An 18,742-nucleotide genomic window follows, 5' to 3' on the forward strand; every position below is an offset into this window, starting at 1 on the left:
AGATGACCAAGTTCCCAGCACTGGTTCGAGAGGTGACGTAGCAGATGACCAAGTTCCCAGCACTGGTTCGAGAGGTGACGTTGAGGGGGAACCTTCATTGGATGGAAATCGGGAAGCGTCCAATATCGAAGATCTCTCCCTGGCTAATCCAATCCCAACAGTTGCTGAAGCTAAGGCTCCAGGTTCGAAAGGTGAAGAGCAAGAAGTGATCCATCCCTCAGGTGGAAACCGGGAAGCACCTGATATGGAGCTACCTTCGAGCTCTGATCCCTATGTTCCTGCTGGCCCTCAGAAACTCAATCGAGAGGTGGACTCGCAAATACAAGTCATGGGTGGAAATCTGGAAGCACCCAAGTCCCCTCCGACTAAAGGTACTTCTTCTCCTTCAACTTCTGATTATGATCAAAAGGCCGAACAAGCTTTCATTGGCGAGGTGCGTCAATTCATAGCCGATCACTCTCAGAAGATGGCTCAGATCGAGCGCATACTGACCATTGTTCGCAACGCTGCAATGCCTGCGGCTGGCACAAGTGAATCTCAAGCCAGCCATGACGAACTTCTCGAACAGGCAGTATGGGCTGAGGATGCAGCACGGAAAGCTGCAGATGAAGCTGCTGTAGCTCGAGCAGAGGCTGAAGGTGCGAGAGCTGAATTAGCTGAGATACGAGCAGAGCTTCGAGCCTTCCAATATTCCAGTGAACTTCGACAGGACGTGATGAAAGCACTACTCGATGATCTGTCGAACCAAGTGCCTGCCCAACTTCAAGCACTCTTCGAAGGCATGTCCACCCTCCTTTCCCGAGCCGATGATGCCACCAAGGGGGAAAATAATACTCAGGGAAAGACATCAACAACTAGCAAGAAAAGGGCAGCAAGTGAACCAGCTGGACCTCCTCCAAAAGTTCCAAAGTCATTGAGCAAACAACTGGAGGANAAGCAGTAAGCTCTCGATGTCTACATGCATTCGAAATTCATGTTGTTCTTTATCTTCTTTCTTTTCTGCTATTTCATGTAAAACATTCCCTTATATTAATGTATATATCTTTTGCTGGGGGTGTTGCGTGAGTTCTTACTTCATGTTTTAGCAGATTAGCTCGCTTGTCAAACTTACCGTATGCGCTGAAAATAAAATCAATGATCTTTTCTTGCTAATCAAGTATATAAGTAAGTATAAGTGTTGGCATCATCAAAAAGGGAGAAATTGTTAGGAACATATTGTAATAGGTTTTGATGATACCAAATGTAACCTATAATCCCCTAAGTCTCGAAAGATAGAAATTATATGTAAGTTCGACAAGTAAACTAAGAGCGAAAATACAACCGGGTAACTTGAGCTCAACTCGGAAAATATTTAAGCTTAAGGTAAACTTGTGTGAACATCTTAGAAAGTCTCGTGTTGTAATCTTATAGATAGATCAGAAGAAGGCACGGGACAACACTGGAGGAATAAGGGTCTGCGAGACATCAACTAAGTCTCGAGACATAAGCAGAGTCCGAGAGATAGGATCTCTCGATACAACAACCCAGTTCGAGACATAAGCAGAGTTCGAGAGATAGATCTCTCGATACATGGGGATCAAGACATCAAACAATCGAGACATCAATCTTGGTCTCGATAAACTGACATTTCTCCAAAAGGGTGAATGACTAAAGTTTGGAGAAGAAGAATATCATGGAGATAAAATATTAAGGAGGTGCCAGAAGTGGATGCCACATCAGAATTCCACAACAAACGGATAGAAGGTACACTAATCCAAAGTCGGTCTTATTCCCTAAAATGAGAATCAATGGGAATTTAAAAAGAGTAACTTTTACCAAAAGTAGCAAGTGGAGCATGGACTCAAGAAAGTGGATTATGGAATATCCACTACCAAACAAAAGGTTCAAGTTACAAGACCACCACTCCATAAAAAATGCTGAAAAGATGCAAGTCCCATACATAGCATGGGAGACAGATTTCAAACGGAATAATTTTCCCTCCAACGGAATTATTCCTCAACTCTCATATAAAAAGGATGTGAAGACACAAGTTCAAAGAAGAGAAGGTTGGTTCATTCGAAAATCTTAAGAGGTGTCTGATTAAAACGTTCAAAAGTGCAAGTGCTCAACTTGGAATATCATCCTGATATTCAAAACAGCGAGAAAAACACATCTTAGTGTTTGAGAGAGTTACAAAGCTTAAACTGCTATACATCTAGAAGGTGACCGAAGCTGCTCTACATCGAAGTTGATTCAACGATAGCTTTTGGTCAGATTGGAGCTTGTTACACTCAACTGTGACAACCAAAGGTCCTTGCTTTGGATTAAGCAAGAAGAGGCGGAGTAACCTGGCAGCTGTCTAGTGAAGATCCTGAGGCTTGAGGCGGGCTTGGTGATCAAAGCTCAAGTGCTCGAGAGGTGGAGTAACTGGAAGCGGGGAGAAAAACCTGAGGAGAGGCGGAGTAACCTAGGAGCTGTCTTGTGAAGATCCTGAGGCTTGAGGCGGGCTTGGTGATCAAAGCTCAAGTGCTCGATAGGTGGAGTAACAAGAAGCGGGGCGAAAAACCTGAGGCTTGAGGCGGGCTTCGTGATCAAAGCTCAAGCGCTCGATATTGTACTAAAAAGGGAAGTTTTAGTGCAATCCTTCCAGGGAGTTTCTGGAAGAAGAGTGGACGTAGGCGGGTTGGCCGAACCACTTAAAAATCTCTCTCGCATTTACTTTCTGCTTTTATCTCTCGCTATCTAACTCTCGAACTGCACTGCATATAACCGCACCTCTCGAACTAACTCAAACTCGTGCTAACTAAAAGGGGATAACTTTTCCGCTGCGCATAAAACTTTATCTTCATCTTGTGAGGTATCGGACCTAAACATCCTAAGTCCAATATACACGAGAAGTCGAAAAAGATTTGCAAAATCTTATACAAGTCTATTCACCCCCCCCTCTAGACTTGTACCCCATCCCCTTGGGACCAACAAACATAATATTTTGTAATTAAAATAGAAACATAACAACATTTAGTACTTGTAAACCCTAGCCCTTGGTCAAATCAAAGATGGTCAATTGTGAATAACAATTTTTTAAGTGCTCGTGAACTTGGTCACCGCCATGGTTCCCTCAAAAATGGCATGTTTAGCCAATTCGCCAAGCAATACAAGCTTGGCTGCGGTCTGAATCTCCCGAGAAGTGATCGTTGGCTTCTTGTTATAGTGGGCAAGCTTGGAAGCCTCTTGTGCTAATTTCTCAAAGATGTCATTGATGAAGCTGTTCATGATTCCCATTGCCTTACTAGTGATCCCAAAGTCAGGGTGGACCTTCTTCAGCCCCTTGAAGATGTAGGTCTTGTAAGACTCAATGTTCTTCTTTGCCTTTTTATTCTTTTTATCGCCGGAAGCGGGGCTAGCGTCCCTGGGAATCTTCTTCCCACACTTGGGCTTCTTTTCCACTAGAGCATTCTCGCCTACAATGGTGTTCTTCTCCTCCAACGCTTTCTTCTCGGTCGGTTTCTTGTTCGTTGTTTTCTGTGCCATTTTATCAAGATTTCTATAGAAAAAATCTAGGGTGTGATTAATAGAAGAAAATGGGATGTAAGGCGATGGAGAAAAAATGAGTTTTGATGGGAGGTTTATATAGAAGGTGATGATGAAACGTAATTGGCTATGTAAGGTATGGGCGGATTGATGAGGTGGAAGGATATGGAGCGTTTGATGATGATTTTAAATGCGATGGTAAATGAACGATTGAGATTAACTCCTTAAATTAGGATTTGTGCTTTCAATTTACGAGTACGTATGGAGGGAGTTTTCCAAAATTTCGATTTGGCGGCTTTATTTTCAAATATTTTTTTATTCGCGCCTTTTAAATTTTTGGTCTCTTAATAATGAAAATAAATCCCAAAAAAATCCACTTTGAAACTACTATATATGGTTTCGGCAAATTATTGTGTAGTTCATTGTCCACATAGTTGTGTGGACCTTGAACGTAATATACCTTTTTAATATACTAAAAGTACATTATTTGTATACTAAATGCACATTATTTGATTATATATATACATATATATATAATCATGTACTTTCAAATAATGTATTTTATGTATAGAAATAATGTAATTTTAGTATATTTTAATGTACTTTTGGTTTATGGTTTACACAAATGTGTAGACCATGGTCCATGGAATAATGATTATACGATGATAATCCATAAATTAGCCACACGATTATGCTTCATTATTTGTACTAATTTCTGGGTGAATGTTAGGTGATTGTTCAAAAATGAAGCTTATTTGTCTGTAAGGACATCGCAGGTGGTAAGAGTGCTCTACCTACACCCGAGAGGTCGGAGGTTCGATCCTCAAATCCTTGGGTTTGAGTCGGTCAGCTATGGGTAACCTAGGCTGGTTTACCTCCTTGTGGTCCTTTGCTGGCTAGGGTCACAAGGCGAGGAGAAAACCTCGTTAAAAGAAGAATGAAGCTTATTTTAGGTGTTTATGGCTTGAGAAATGGAAACTGGTACTTCGACACGTAAGAGCGTAAAATGAGGTCAAATTGGAATGCTATCAAGGCAAAATGGTTCAGAAATGGAGTGTCAAAACCATAACAAGGTTCAACAGAGCAACAGAGCGAATATGAAGCCAAAAAGTTCCACCGAGAGAGTATCATGCTGAAGGTCACGTCGTGACCGTCAGCGTGATACTCTGGTCAGCTTTTAGATAGTCAGGTGTCACGCTGTTGGTCGCGCTGTGACATGCAGTGTGACAACTTAATCATATGAAAGTAGCCTAGGGTGTCACGATGAAGGTCACGTTATGATCTCCATCGTGACCTGCTAGGCTACCTTGCGGATCCCAGGCGTCACACTGATGGTCATGCCATGACCACCAGCGTGACATCTTGGGACCTGCGACGCTTGGGCTTGGTCACAATGGAGTTCACGTCGTTACCTCCATCATGACCAGACACTTTGGAGGCGGTTATTTAGTGCGATTCCCTGTAGTATAAATAGCAATAGACATTATTTTCAAGTTATATCTGAATTTTCCAAGTCTTCTTTTACATTTTCTCTCCAAAAACCCATCCTAGACGTCTACTCATTGTAAATCCATCAATTCTTGGAAGATTTAGGGAAGAATTATCACTTGTAATTACAACTACTACTTCACTTTCAGATTTACATTTTACAAGTTCAATCAAGTAAGAGTTTTAATTTCTTATTCTTGCATTTTACAAACTACTTTTGTACTTGAATTCGTTGCGTATTATTCCAATTGCTTTTAGTTTATCAGTTTCACCATGAGTAGTTAAATCTTCTAGGTTTGACTCTAGAATGAATGTGATTGTGAAATTAGGGAATTATTTGACTCTTGTTTGGTTAGGGCCCAACTTTGCAAGAGATTAATGGAATTGGTGCTTCACCTATGAGAATAGGGATTCACCATAGCCAAACCTTTCACATTTGTAACTGACTCTTGAGAAACCGCCGTCACCATCGCTGGCCGATCGCGAGCCACCGCCACCGAAGGAAGAAAAGATATCGAGAACAACATCGATCGACGACCAGTACTACCACCGCTGGAAAACTGCGCCGCCATAGTCATGAACAACACTATCGACATTGGAGGAGAAGGTAACGGTGTCGTCGAGCTCCCCTCTGCCGTCGTCATCACTGAGTAGAACGTAGATCAGAGAAGAAAGAAAAAAATAGCGGATCGGCCAAAACAGGTTTTGATTGTTTTATTTGCAAAAAAACTAATGATCAATGTTTCAAGAAAATTTGTACACAATCTTAAAAATGTTTTGAAATTTTTCATCAAGGTTAGAATGTTAATGGCTAATTTATCTCTTTCTCAAGTGAAAAAGAAACCTTAGGTGAGAAATAGGATGTAATCTCATCCCTTGATTCAGTTCAGATCAACGTTCAGAATAAAACAACTTTAAAAAAAATGCGGTGGCATTTTGGTAATTTTGTATAAGTAAGTTAATTTTTTTTTTGTCTTCCAGCACTTTTTTCCTTTTTGCAGAGCATATGGTTATGCCTTTCAGAGCACAATGTTGTGCCTTCGTAGTGAATATTGTTTGCCTTAGAGTGCATATTGTTTAGCCCTACTGAGCATAATGTTTATCCTTCTAGAACACATTGTTGTGCCTTCCAATTTTAATAGCTTTTGCATATTTTTGTGACTTATAGTGCATTTTTTGCCTTCCAGTGTACATTGTTATAGATCGCGTATGTGGCGAATTTTTTTTAAAGGAAGAGTTGATCAACGGTTAGTATTTCACCGCACGTTTCACCTGAGGCGCGCACACACACACACAAAACTATATAATGAAAAATATAAATGGGGACATACTAAAAAAGTCCTTAATTGCATAACACCAAATGCATATATATTCCAATTGAAAAGAAATGTAACTTCATAAACAAAATGTAAAATAAGAGATTGCTTCATATTGAAAAAAAAAATTATTGAACTACGAATTCAAATATATTATCTGTCTTACTTTTTGTTTTAGTCCGTCTCAAAATATTTTTTCTACGTTACCCTTTTAACTTTTCATAAAGTACTCAATATTTATTGGTGGGTCATAATTGTCATCTACCCTCAAATCAAATTTACTGTGCAAAATTCACGAAGTACTATACACTTTACAACCTTCTTCAATCTTTAACCCCCTTAATGTTTCTTCTTCCCATTTTCAATTTTATGATATTTTATTCCCCCTCTCTGTGGTTTTCATTTTCTTTTTCTTTTTTCCCTTTTTTTTAATGAGTTCCGAGCAATGCTTTATCTCCTTTATGTTTTTCATATTTTTGTTTGTTTATCAAATCAACAAAATGCTTATGATGTTTCATTTTTTTTTAGTTACTAGCTATCCTTCATCCCCTTTCTATTTTCATCTTCTTTTTTTTTTCTTTGTTTATCAAATACACAAATGTTGATTTATAGATTAATTTCATATCTTTTCCTCAAATTGAATTTTATTGCATCTATGTACATCTCCATTCATGGCTTCGATTCTTCATATCGATAGATATCTCGAGTCTTTGTGCTTCTGTGTCCTCTTATTGTCTTGAAGAATACAAAGACATTGTGGAATTTTAGAAGTTTAATTTAGTTTATATGTTCTTGTATACAAGGTAGTAGTCCGTTATTTTGTATAACTAGTGGGTGTTTATGAATAAGATCAAATGAGTTGGAAGAACAAAGCTGTTTGCTAAAGAGAGATGAAGAAATGTTCAGATGGGATGAAACAAAATGTCGAGTAGTTAGAGTACATAGAGGGAAACAATGTAAAGGGAGTTAACTTTTGTTCATTGTCTTAAAGTACGTACCAAATAGAAGTGAGACATACATTTTGAGACATAGGGAGTAATATATATGAAGGCAAGTAAGGAATTGTTTTTACTAGGATATTGTCCTAATATCTATCACACTGGTTGAAAAGTTGCATTGAGCAACTAAGAGCTAAAAACATACACACACACACACTGATTTCATTATTATGCCTATACTACTAGCCTAAGGGATTCTTAACAAGTGATGTGATTTGTGAACTCTATCACAAGATCCCAATTGGTATAATGAATGAAAGACATCTTCATTAGGTATTTTCTTGTGATATTATATCTTTCGGGCAAAAACATGGAATATGCTTATCAATTACAAAGTAAATTATACCCATTCCTACTAGTCTGAAAACCCACAACACAAATGCAATCAATAAGACAAATTTGTTGCTAATACAAGACAATTATTTTCCATTTCTGCATTGAAGAAGTTTAATACACATGACAAACCACTAACATCCAACATAATATTTTGTAATTAAAATAGAAATATAACAACATTTAGTACTTGTAAACCCTAGCCCTTGGTCAAATCAAAGATGGTCAATTGTGAATAACAATTTTTTAAGTACTCGTGAACTTGGTCACCGCCTTGGTTCCCTCAGAAATGGCATGTTTAGCCAATTCGCCAGGCAATACAAGCTTGGCTGCGGTCTGAATTTCCCGAGAAGTGATCGTTGGCTTCTTGTTACAGTGGGCAAGCTTGGAAGCCTCTTGAGCTAATTTCTCAAAGATGTCATTGATGAAGCTGTTCATGATTCCCATTGCCTTACTAGTGATCCCAAGGTCGGGGTGGACCTTCTTCAGCCCCTTGAAGATGTAGGTCTTGTAAGACTCAATGTTCTTCTTTGCCTTTTTATTCTTTTTATCGCCGGAAGCGGAGCCAGCGTCCTTGGGAATCTTCTTCCCACGCTTGGGCTTCTTTTCCACTAGAGCCTTCTCGCCTACAATGGTGTTCTTCTCCTCCACCGCTTTCTTCTCGGTCGGTTTCTTGTTCGTTGTTTTCTGTGCCTTTTTATCAAGATTTCTATAGAAAAAATCTAGGGTGTGATTAATAGAAGAAAATGGGATGTAAGGCGATGGAGAAAAAATGAGTTTCGATGGGAGGTTTATATAGAAGGTGATGATGAAACGTAATTGGCTATGTAAGGTATGGGCGGATTGATGAGGTGGAAGGATATGGAGCGTTTGATGATGATTTTAAATGCGATGGTAAATGAACGATTGAGATTAACTCCTTAAATTAGGATTTGTGCTTTTCAATTTACGAGTACGTATGGAGGGAGTTTTCCAAAATTTCGATTTGGCGGCTTTATTTTCAAATATTTTTTTATTCGCGCCTTTTAAATTTTTGGTCTCTTAATAATGAAAATAAATCCCAGAAAAATCCACTTTGAAATTACTATATATGGTTTCGGCAAATTATTGTGTAGTTCATTGTCCACATAGTTGTGTGGACCTTGAACATAATATACCCTTTTAATATACTAAAAGTACATTATTTGTATACTAAATGCACATTATTTGATTATATATATAGATATATATATAATCATGTACTTTCAAATAATGTATTTTATGTATAGAAATAATGTAATTTTAGTATATTTTAATGTACTTTTGGTTTATGGTTTACACAAATGTGTAGACCATGGTCCATGGAATAATGATTATACGATGATAATCCATAAATTAGCCAAATGATTAGGCTTCTTTATTTGTACTAATTTCTGGGTGAATGTTAGGTGATTGTTCAAAAATGAAGCTTATTTGTCTGTAAGGACATCGCAGGTGGTAAGAGTGCTCTACCTACACCCGAGAGGTCGGAGGTTCGATCCTCAAACCCTTGGGTTTGAGTCGGTCAGCAATGGGTAACCTAGGCTGGTTTACCTCCTTGTGGTCCTTTGCTGGCTAGGGTCACAAGGCGAGGAGAAAACGTCGTTAAAAGAAGAATGAAGCTTATTTCAGGTGTTTATGGCTTGAGAAATGGAAATTGGTACTTCGACACGTAAGAGCGTAAAATGAGGTCAAATTGGAATGCTATCAAGGCAAAATGATTCAGAAATGGAGTGTCAAAACCATAACAAGGTTCAACAGAGCAACAGAGCGAATATGAAGCCAAAAAGTGCCACCAAGAGAGTATCATGCTGAAGGTCACGTCGTGACCGTCAGCGTGATACTCTGGTCAGCTTTTAGATAGTCAGGTGTCACGCTGTTGGTCGCGCTGTGACATGCAGTGTGACAACTTAACCATATGAAAGTAGCCTAGGGTGTCACGATGCAGGTCACGTTATGATCTCCATCGTGACCTGCTAGGCTACCTTGCGGATCCCAGGCGTCACACTGATGGTCATGCCATGACCACCAGCGTGACATCCTGGGACCTGCGACGCTTGGGCTTGGTCACAATGGAGTTCACGTCGTGACCTCCATCATGACCAGACACTTTGGAGGTGGTTATTTAGTGCGATTCCTTGTAGTATAAATAGCAATAGGCATTATTTTCAAGTTATATTTGAATTTTCCAAGTCTTCTTTTTACATTTTCTCTCCAAAAACCCATCCTAGACGTCTACTCATTGTAAATCCATCAATTCTTGGAAGATTTAGGGAAGAATTATCACTTGTAATTACAACTACTACTTCACTTTCAGATTTACATTTTACAAGTTCAATCAAGTAAGAGTTTTAATTTCTTATTCTTGCATTTTACAAACTACTTTTGTACTTGAATTCGTTGCGTATTATTCCAATTGCTTTTAGTTTATCAGTTTCACCATGAGTAGTTAAATCTTCTAGGTTTGACTCTAGAATGAATGTGATTGTGAAATTAGGGAATTATTTGACTCTTGTTTGGTTAGGGCCCAACTTTGCAAGAGATTAATGGAATTGGTGCTTCACCTATGAGAATAGGGATTCACCATAGCCAAACCTTTCACATTTGTAACTTACCCTTGAGAAATGGGTGTTGGAAGGGATTATGCACAAAGGTGTTTGATCAATTGCCTCACCTAGTCTAATTGTTATGAGAATGAGATTGGAACTTTGGTGATAGTTCAATGTTCACGAGAGGCATTGGCAGTGACTTTACTCCCTCACTTTCATTGTTGAACATTGTTTAGCCTAGAATCTTATAACACTAAGAAACATTTGTACATTGCTATTTAATCTAAGTCCTCTCTTTTATCATTGTCTATTACTTAATCATTTATTTGTTCTATAATTGTCTCTATGCAAACAAATATTCCATTTTGGTTAGCTTCCAAACACTTGATGATTTCGTGTTTAATCTCTTGCTACTCAAGTCCTGTCTAGCCATTCCTAGAGGATGACACTCACTAAAACTCGCACTAAAATTACAACTTTCAAATGCTTTTATCCTAAGACAACTGGGCTGAGCTTCTAGCCAATGGAAATAACAATATTTGGGGATCGATCGTGATTTGTGGCTGAGCACCAGCCATTATATCGTTAATCATGGTTTACTTTGCAAAACAGATGACTAACGTACTATTAGACATGTTTGTCCTAGGAACTAACATTTATTGTTTTGAACATTGATTTTTTTTAAATAAATATAATAAATAAATATTTTTTTATATTTTATTTTGGCTTAATTAATATTTAATGTTATTCCGTACAATCTTATTAATTCTTCATTCTTAAGAGTTAATAATATGAATGACGAAGAATTAATAAATGAAGTATTGTAAAAAGAGTTAATGGAATTTTAGTCCTAGATTTATAGGTGACAATTTACTTTAAGTCTTTTTTTTTATTAGAACATCCACTTTTGGTCATAGTATTATTGTGGCATGACCTTTTTTTGTTCTTTATCAACAAAACAATTTAAATATCATTAAGTACAAGGACATTTCGTTCTTCAATTATGGATGTTTTAAAAAAATATACATAAAAAATATAGCAGTTCAACCTACTTTGTATAAAAGAGATTGAAATGTATTTGTATTGAGTTAATACCTCCATTAGTCCTCCGAGTATTAGCGATATAACAGCGGTGATCCCTCGTCTTTTAAACGACCACGAGTCGTCCTCCAATGGTCATAATAAAAAAAGAGGGGTAGTTCTAAAAAACGACCTCGCTAATACTTGGAGGACCAATGGTCATGCCACAATAATACTAGGACCAAATGAGGATGTTCTAATAAAAAAAGACTAAAAGTGGATTATCACCTATAAATCTAGGACAAAAAATGGAGTTAATAATATGAGTAACGATGAATTAATAAATGAAGTATTGTAAAAAGTTCATTGTCATAGAAATTCTAATTGGGCATTAGAATTCAAATAAGACCAACACATTGTCTTTCTTATGTTGATTCTTATGCATTCCGTATGAGATACAGAGAGTGGACATGTGGATGATTGTTAGAGAACAAATCATTGAATAATGACCGACTATAACGTACCGCATGGTGTTTACCTATGTGTCATCGATATGTTGTATGCTAGAAGTATGCAATAATCCTTTGACTTTAGATGATATGGTTGTCTTGTACATATGGTGGACTAGTGTTTGCCAGTATGAGTCTTTAACTCCATTATGGGAGTATACATGTACTTGATGGCCTAGTTTAGTATTGCACGGAGACATGTGTGCGTTCAATAGAGGATCTACCGCCTTGAAGTAACAAGGCCGAATGTTCTAGTCTATTCTATAATCATAAAACGATAATCTTTTGCTAGAGTATTATGAAGTTGGACTTCAGGTTAAGAATATTGAATAGACATTTAAATCAGGTTTATGGTGTTGGTCCCAAGGGGATGGGGTACAAGTCTAGAGGGGGGGTGAATAGACTTGTATAAGATTTTGCAAATCTTTTCGACCTCTCGTGTGTATTGAACTTAGGATGTTTAGGTTCGATACCTCACGAGGTGAAGACAAAGTTTTATGCGCAGCGGAAATGTTATCCCCTTTTAGTTAGCACGAGTAGTTAGTTCGAGAGGTGCGTTTATATGCAGTGCAATCGAGAAGTTAGCGAGAGATAAAAAAAAACTGTAAGTAAATGCAAGAGAGATTTTTAAGTGGTTCGGCCAACCCGCCTACGTCCACTCTTCTTCCAGAAACTCCCTGGAAGGATTGCACTAAAAACTTCCCTTATTTAGTACAATAACGAGCGCTTGAGCTTTGATCACCAAGCCCGCCTCAAGCCTTAGGTTTTTCGCCCCGCTTCCAGTTACTCCACCTCTCGAGCACTTGACCTTTGATCACCAAGCCCGCGTCAAGCCTCAGGTTTCTTTCGCTCGGACAGCAGCCAGGTTACTCCACCTCTCCTCAGGTTTTTCTCCCCGCTTCCAGTTACTCCACCTCTCGAGCACTTGACCTTTGATCACCAAGCCCGCATCAAGCCTCAGGTTTCTTTCGCTCGGACAGCAGCCAGGATACTCCACCTCCCTTGCTTAATCCAAAGCAAGACGTTGTTGATAGTCACAGTTGAATGTAACAATCTCCAATCTGACCACAAGCTATTGTTGAATCAACTTTGATGTAGAGCAGCTTTGGTCACCTTCTGGATGTATGACAGTTTAGCTTTGTAACTCTCTTCGAACACTAAGATGTGTTCTCTCGCTGTATTGAATATCAGGATGATATTCCAAGTTAAACACTTTGCACTGGAACGTTTTTATCAGACACCTCTTGTTAACCTCTTGACCTTTTTCACAACACCAAAACCCCTGAGTCTTCTGTGTCTTTACGTCCTTATATATGAGAGTAGAAGAATAGTTCCGTTGGAGGGAAAACTATTCCGTTTGAAATTGGTCTCCCACGCCGAACATGGGTCTTTGCACAATTTCAGCATTTTTCATGGAGTAGTGGTCTTGTAACTTGAGCCTTTTGTTTTGTAGTGAATATTCCATATTCCACTTTCTTGAGTTCATGCTTCACTTGCTTCTTTTGGATAAAGTTACTCTTTTTATGTTCCCATCATTCCTTGTTTGGGGAATCTGACCACTTCAGGATTGGTGCACTTCTTGACCGTTTGTGGTGGAGGTCTGACGTGTCATCCACTTCCGTCCATTTTGAAACCTCCCGCTCAGCACCTCTTCAATATTTTATCTCCATGATATTCTTCTTCTCCAAACTTAGAGTATTCTATCTGCATATGTTGACTAACATTCAGCCTCTTGGAGAAGTGTCGGTTTATCGAGACCATAAAAGATGTCTCGACCACTTGATGTTTCAATCCCATGTATCGAGAGGTCTATCTCTCGAATATTCTTTACGTCTCGAACTCGATAGGTATATCGAGAGGTCCTTACCTCTCGAACTTGGCTTGTGTCTCGAGACTTAGTTGATGTCTCGTAGACCCTTATTCCTCCAGAGTTGTCTCGTGCCTGCTTCTGATCTATCTGTTTGCTTACAACACGAAAACTTCTAAGTTGTTCAAACAAGTTTACCTTAAGCTTAAATATTTCCCGAGTTGAGCTCAAATTACCCGGTTGTATTTTCGCTCTTAGTTTACTTATCGAACTTACATTGTTTTGCCTATGTATCGAGACTTGGGGATTCTTACTTAACAGTTGGTATCATCAAAACCTATTACATGATGTTCCTAACAATTTCCCCCTTTTTGATGATGCCAACACTTATACTTACTTATATGGCTGATTTGAAAAAGAAAAAGCATTGATTTTATTTTCAGCGCATATGGTAAGTTTGACAACAATTCTACTAAACATGAATAAGTAAACTCACGCAACACCCCCAGCAGAAGATATATGTATTAAGATTAAGGGAATGTTTACATAACAGAGTTTAGTGGAAAAGATTCAAAGAAGTAAGACCAAGAACAACATAAGTATCAATACATTGAAATAAGATGGAGTTTGGACCACGAGAGCTTACTTCTTGTTGCCTTTCCTTTTCTTGTTAATGGCTTCTCGTGTCTTGATGGGGTCTTTCGGATTTACCAGGCTTAAGTATTCATCTGTGACATCTAGATGCCTGTAGTTCCTGTAGGCTTCCCCCACGAACTCACCATCAATTACTCCATCTTTCCACCAGGCAATGCATTCTTCTGGAGACATATTGCTGTGTGTAGATATCCCAGTGATTTTCAGAAGCTTGAATATCTCCAGAGTCAGAATTTGTTCAGTGTCTTCTCTGTTCCCAAACTTAAAGTTTGTCATGAGAAGATCTATCTTCCTTTCTTCTTCTGACTGTCGTTCTTGTCTTTTTCTTCTTCTTTCTCTGTCCTCTTCTCTCCTTCTCTCCATTTCCAGTGTACGCTGGACCCTTAGGTTTTCTGCCTGTTTAGCATCCTCCACTGCTTTGCTCATGATTCTTGGTATTTTTGGAGGTGGTCCAGCTGGTTCACTTGCTGCCCTTTTCTTGCCCGTTGTATCCCCCTTCTTTTTCTCTTTATTTTCCCCCTTGTTGGCATCATCAGTACGGGAGAGGAGGGTGGACATACCTTCGAAAATAGCTTGAAGTTGGGCAGGGACTTGGTTCGACAGGTCATCGAGTATGGCCTTCATCACATCCTGTCGAAGTTCACTGGAATATTGGAAGGCTCGCAGCTCTGCTCGCATCTCGGCTAATTCAGCCCTCGCACTTGCAGCCTCTGCTCGAGCTACAGCGGCTTCATCAGTGGCTTTCCGTGCTGCATCCTCAGCCCATATCGCCTGTTCGAGAAGTTCGGCATGACGGCCTTGGGATTCACTTGTGCCATCAGCAGGCATTGCAGCATTGCGGACCACAGCGAGTATTCTTTCGAGCTGAGCCATCTTCTGAGATTGATCAGCCATGAATTGACGCACTTCGCCAATGAAGACTTCTTCGGCCTGTTGATCATAGTCAGAAGTAGGAGTTGAGGATCGAGATGTACCTTTCGTTGGAGGGGACTTGGGTGCTTCCAGATTTCCACCCATGACTTGCAATTGCGAGTCCACCTCTCGACTGACTTCCTGAGGTTCAGCAGGGACACTGGGATCAGAGCTCGAAGGTAGCTCCATATCAGGTGCTTCCCGGTTTCCACCTGAGGGATGGATCACTTCTTGCTCTTCACCTCTCGAACCTGGAGCCTCAGCTTCAGCTGCTGGTAAGGTAGGATTGGCCAAGGTGGGAGTCTCTGCATCAGATGCTTCCCGGTTTCCATCTGATTGAGGTTCCCCCTCAACACTACCTCTCGAACCAGTGCTGGGAACGTGATCATCTACTGGAGGAGTTGATTCATCGGCAGGTGCTTCCCGGTTTCCACCTTCTTGAACCTCAACTCTCGAACCAGCAGGGTTCTCCTCATTCTGCTCTTGTTGCTCACTTGTTTGCACTTCAGTATGCTATGGTGAATCTGGAATATCTATTATCTCAGGAGCAACTGGTGCACTCCACCTTTCCCTATTAACCATATCGATGGGAAAGCCTGGGAGTTGGAGCAACAAAATTTCACCCTCTCGAACTGTCTGAGCTTCATCTGTTGCATTCGAGGGTGTGGACTCAGGTGGTGGCAGTAGTAAGACAGAGTTAGGTGCCACCTCATGTGCTTCAGAGGTCTCGGATTCACCTCTCGAAGCTACCTGGTCTTCTAGAGCAGATTCACTCACTTGGGACAAGGGGATTGCTGCAGTTGGAGTAGGAGTGTCAGCATCATCTCGAGCAACCCCAGAGGTCTCTCCTGGACCTCTCGTGTGTTCTACACTTTGTCCCAAGGATATTGCTGTGGCAAGCCTGATATCCTCTCGAAATTGAGCATCTAGTTCAGGATCTTCTTCAGGCTCGGCTTCATCTTCTTGTGCATCAAAAGCTATGCCCTTTCCTTTGTCAGATCGACCAAGATTACTCCTGATTACTTGCATCTCATGGGCACGGTTTTGAAGCTCGTCGGCTGGGATTTCAGTGAGATCTAACCAGTTTAGTGCAAATCGTTCCTCAGCCTCCATCTCTGCTGCTCTTGAGATCAATTGATCAAAGGGACCTGTTCTCCAGTTGATCCAGCGAAGTACTCTGGAGAAGTCGTCCAAACTCGATACATTCTCAACACTTTGATTCAATCGAGATGTGATTTCAGCATTCAGCTCATCAGAGTCAGCAGGTAGGATTTCTGTTGCTGATGCACACTCCACAGCTTGTTCAGTTATCTCTCGAACAACCGAGAGATCATGTGTCAACCCATCATTCAGAAAAGCTTGCACTGGGTTCCTGACCACAGTGCCCTGACCATCAGCAGCCACCACACAGTCTAGATCTTCAGCTGCTGGAATATCTACCTCTCGAACCACCTGTCGTGGTTCCTCAACAATACTCTGTACTGGATCACTGATCCCAGTACCTTCAACTTCTCGAGCCTCCTCTTGAGGCAAACCAACAGATTCATCAACATCCTCAGCACCATCAACAGCAAGTATATCAACACTTAAAGTTCCTGACAGGGACTTGGTAGGGGGCACTCTCTCAACCTCAGTGGCCAGTGTAGCCTGAGGTTCCCCCTGGGCTTGTGCCCTGTCCTCAAATGGTACTTGTATAACGGACGGTGTCACCTCTCGAACCTGGGTGACAGCAGCAGTCTTGGTCCTCTTGGCCTTCCTTTTCAATTCAACCCTGTTGACTAGGGTGTCCAAAAGCTCGTCATCAGAGCGCTTCTCCTTAGCTGGGGCTTTCCTTTTGCCCCTTCCCTTAGGCTTTGAGGGTGAAGATGCATCCTTAGCACCTTTTGCCTTAGCTTGAGGTTTCGTTCTACCCATATAGGTATTCCGATGAACCTCTCGCCCTTCCCTCAGTTCGAAGCCCTTCAGTCTCAATAGAAATTGAACAACAAAGCCAAAACCAACCTTTTTGTAGATTGTCAGGTCGGAGTTGGAAACTGAGCTCTGCACTTGGTGTTTGAGGCAGTCGAAGATGATGTGAGCCCAGTCCAACTTGTTGTTGTTCCAGATGGCGTGGAGGATTTTCAGAGTGTCCAGATTGACTTCGTCTGTTCCGGACACCTTGCCGAGGATGAATTTTATGATGAGCTCGGCGGCTAGGGCAAACCTCTCCTTCAAATGAAATCTGCGGAGGGCAGAGGATGCTCTGGGTGGTGCAGTCTCCAATCGGATTTTGTCCCAAAACTCCTGCTTATCCATGTTGTAGTCCGATAGGTGCTTGACTGCCTCCTCCGACGTAGCAAAGTCGAATGCTGCTCGTAAATCACCCACAGAGATTGTTATGTCTATTTCGTTGAAGCGGCTTTCAATCTTGCCCTTCGTGACCTTGGCATGAGCGAACCATTCTGTATAGTCGAGGTCATGAATGGTTCGGTAGTCATGCGTCATGTACCGCATTAGTCCTGCCTTCTCAAATTTCTTCAAGACTCTCTCCGCCATTGTTGGATTTGGCGAGTGGGTGATGAAGCCATCTTTGTCAAGGATGCTTCCCGCCTTGACTTGTTTAATCTGAGAGCGTATGTGGTCTAGCTCTCTCTGGTATGCACTGGAGGATGAAGATGAAGATGAAGAAGATGATGATTCAGACGCCATTGAAGAAAGTTTGTGTGTTTTGGAGGGAATGTGTACAGTGTCTAAGGATTTGGGGATTTTGGGTATATGGTTTTGAGTTTGAATCCGGGTAAAGAAGAAGGATTTTGCTTTTATATTAGGCGGACTCGGGTTGGATATATGGGTAGGGTTGAGAGTTTGACCCGTGGAAGGATCCCGGTTGATTTAAAAGATGTGAGAAGTCAGAAATACCCCTGATAACGGTCAGCTTATAAGGTATTTTGGTAAGGGTATTTCGGTAAAGTATAGAACGGTTTAAGCTTTGAGACAGTGGAGTATTGATATTTTAAAATAAGCATGCTCCCACTAATCAAGATAATGCCCTTAAGTGCGAAAAACCGTCAGTAACCGATGACCACGTGGCTAGCATTTATGTCCAAAGATAGCCGTTCCACCTCATATATCCGTTGAGCTTATCAAATTCACCTTTCGAAGGTGAATGATCTTCCTCATGAGTTTAAGGATCTTCCCCCTGAGTGATTGATCCCTAAACCTCCTTATTCTTCCGTCTTGATCTGGTTAAGGATCTTCCCCCTGAGTGATTGATCCCTAACCCTCCTTATTCCTCCATCTTGATCTGGTTAGGGATCTTCCCTTTGATCCCTAACCCTCCTTATTCCTCCTTTCAGAGATATCAGTTTGTTATCTTTCGAAGTGACCTCTCGAACTACCCTTCTTCGAGACATAATGTATGTAGACAAACTGATCGGGTGACCTCTCGAACTACCTTTCGAACACAGATTGCGAGAGAAACAAGTTTGATTCATTTAAAAGATATCACTTGGAACATATCCTTAAGTTCATTTAGTGATTTCCAGATACATTACATATGAATCAATATCCTATTAAATTCCCTAGAAACTTTTGTTTGGCCTTGGTCAGCCTAATAGGAATCTATCGTTAAGGCGGGAACTAGCCATCT

The 18,742-nt window shown here is 40.5% G+C and overlaps 1 protein-coding gene across 1 annotated transcript in view; it reads right to left on the minus strand.

Moving 5' to 3' along the window:
* Nucleotides 1-3,060: 3,060 nt before the first annotated feature.
* LOC116024165 (histone H2B.2-like) overlaps nt 3,061-18,742 on the minus strand; it is a 30,007-nt gene continuing 14,325 nt past the window's right edge. Inside the window, exons 2-4 of the mRNA XM_031265066.1 lie at nt 7,900-8,354; nt 6,764-6,771; nt 3,061-3,486 (exon numbers count right to left, since the gene is read on the minus strand). Of these exons, the coding sequence (XP_031120926.1) occupies nt 3,061-3,486; nt 6,764-6,771; nt 7,900-8,354 (889 nt within the window). The remainder of the gene's footprint in view (nt 3,487-6,763; nt 6,772-7,899; nt 8,355-18,742) is intronic.

The sequence above is a fragment of the Ipomoea triloba genome, chromosome 7 (genome assembly GCF_003576645.1).
Source record: "Ipomoea triloba cultivar NCNSP0323 chromosome 7, ASM357664v1".
Classification (NCBI taxonomy): domain Eukaryota; kingdom Viridiplantae; phylum Streptophyta; class Magnoliopsida; order Solanales; family Convolvulaceae; genus Ipomoea; species Ipomoea triloba.